At 34.0% G+C, this 2346-nt stretch overlaps 1 protein-coding gene across 1 annotated transcript; it reads left to right on the forward strand.

Annotated features, from left to right (window-relative positions):
* The first annotated feature begins 749 nt into the window (after positions 1–749).
* LOC148622271 (uncharacterized) lies at positions 750–2129 on the forward strand. Its single transcript, XM_088572007.1, has one exon. The coding sequence runs from the start codon at positions 933–935 to the stop codon at positions 2019–2021; it is 1089 nt and encodes a 362-aa protein (XP_088428133.1). The 5' UTR covers positions 750–932; the 3' UTR covers positions 2022–2129.
* The last annotated feature ends 217 nt before the right edge of the window (positions 2130–2346 follow it).

A 2346-nucleotide genomic window follows, 5' to 3' on the forward strand; every position in this document is an offset into this window, starting at 1 on the left:
TAAACCTTCTTTAATCGTCTCATGATACTCTGTCTTTTTCGAAAAAGTGAAACAAACACCTATTGTATATAGAAATGTACATGTCTTGATCAAACCTGTCTACACTAAATCCTGAATAAACCAAACATAAATCCCTATTGGTCTTTCACGAACACTGGTTTACACCGAACCCTGAATAACCAAATACCAATCCTTATCTGTCTTTCACAAACTTTGGTTTATACCGAACCCTGAATAAACCAAACACCAATCATTATCGGTCTTTCACGAACTCTGCTTTATACATAACCCTACATAAACTGAATGCCTTTCTATATCTGTCGTTACAAATATTTGCTATATACCAAGCCCTGTATAAACGGAACACTTATCTACACCTGTCTTTACCGTGCCCTGAGTGTTCGCTAATCATTATATGCAGTCATATCAATTCATATCAATGTAAATCTACAGAAGTCTATAACACTGGGTTAGACAGTATTCACATTTTTTCATTCACATTTCAAAGGAGCTTAAGGATGTAAATCACAATAACACTGGATGTCTATTCATTCCTATAAAAGCCAATTATATACACACACAACGTTTTGTTTTCTCTGTTCGATTTTATTATCTTTCCAGTTTTATTTGGTATTGACTAACCTAAAGGTTAGCACAGTTATAAATTTTGAAGTTCCTGTTTGGTCGGAAGCTACAATTATATATAAGTTAAAAAGACATGCTAGACAACCTCAGTTTAAAGTGTGTGGGTAATAATGTTCATGCTGATTTAATATGCATGAAATGACCCCAATCAATAAGTTGTCTTTAACAGAAATTAACTGTTAAGCCACAGATGACTTTTCCTTATTAGCAAATAATTGCGTGTTTACAGTTGAGAACAATTGGGAAGTGACGGGGTGTTCGAGATAGCTACAGCAGTCATCTCTGTCATGGACAGCCAATTCTCAGCTGACACTCTGGAATATGAATTGATGCTTAATGCCACGGTTTTCACAGGTATGAACTTTTCAACGAGCAATCTGTGCAAATATGAGGATAATATTTTGCCATTTATGTTTTCAAAATCGCAATGGCTGTCACATTTTGGAGCCGGACTAGCATACATTCTAATTTTACAGAACATTATAATTATAAGGATTTTTCTGAAGCCAAAACTGTTATCGCCAGTTTCTATATTACTGTCTGTTCTGGCGCTCTGTGATACACTATCAGTGTTTTTCTGGTTTGTTCCTGAACATATTGGTGCCATATTTAACTGGTACAATGGAACTGCTTTTGGCATATATAGCATGGTAACAGCTTCGTTTGAACAGTTTCCCTTCTGTATGTTTGGTTATTGGTCAAGGAATATTTTAAGTTCAGGATTTCATTCGTCTGCAATTGTCATAACAACGACGCTGGGCTTACAGAAGATAATGGTGATGGTCTTTCCACTATTCAGTAAGTCACACTTGAACAAGAAATGTGCTGTTATTGTTTCTCTATCGATATTAATAGTTTGCTTGGGCTTAGAAATGCCGTACGCGTTTTTCTTTCGTTTTAGCCCTACAAATAATGGTGGATGTTGTAAAACACTTAGAACTAATCATGTAACAGTTAAAAAATTTTTCGACTCATCTCACTACCTCAGATCTGGAATTCTGCTTGTTTCCATAGTGATACAGATTACGACAACATTGTACATTACTTCACGGTTGACATTTCTACGTAAAACTCTATGGTTAGAGAGTAAAGCTGTACGGACAAGAAACCGTCGATCTTCAGTTATTGTAATCTACATAACTTTAATTTTTATCCTATCGGAACTCCCAAGCGTAATAGTTTCTATAAGTCTCGATCTTAGAATAGCAAGCTCGTGGATGACAAAAACTCTTCAGTATCTACCACACATTATTTCTTTCGGCTGCTTCTTTAATTTTTGGCTGTATCTAATAATGAGTCAAAGATTTCGAAGAGAGTTACAAGTGAGCAGAAACTCATGGAGAAGGCGAACACGCAGTAGTTATATCATTGTTTAGAAAAATAATTGAATAATTTGTTACGGCTTTATTGAATATTTATATATTATAATTAACTGTTTTAAGTTGTTGAAACTCTTGATTTCTAATAATAAACATTGGTATGAATTTGTTGATAAATAAGCCAAAATCTAAGTCAACAGTATAAGAATTTATTTATTGTTTTTGTTGTTTTTGTTTGTTTTTGTATTAATATTTACCCGACACTTCACTTCACATTGAAATATACCCATAAGAGAGAAAGATTGAAATAACGTGTGTTACTGTAGTTGGAGTCGTCATATGTTTGTCAGTTAACTTTAAAGATAGAAATTTACACAACAAT

This window comes from Perna viridis, chromosome 3 (genome assembly GCF_037379345.1).
Source record: "Perna viridis isolate PV_CMFRI_1.1 ecotype Kerala chromosome 3, ASM3737934v1, whole genome shotgun sequence".
NCBI lineage: Eukaryota > Metazoa > Mollusca > Bivalvia > Mytilida > Mytilidae > Perna > Perna viridis.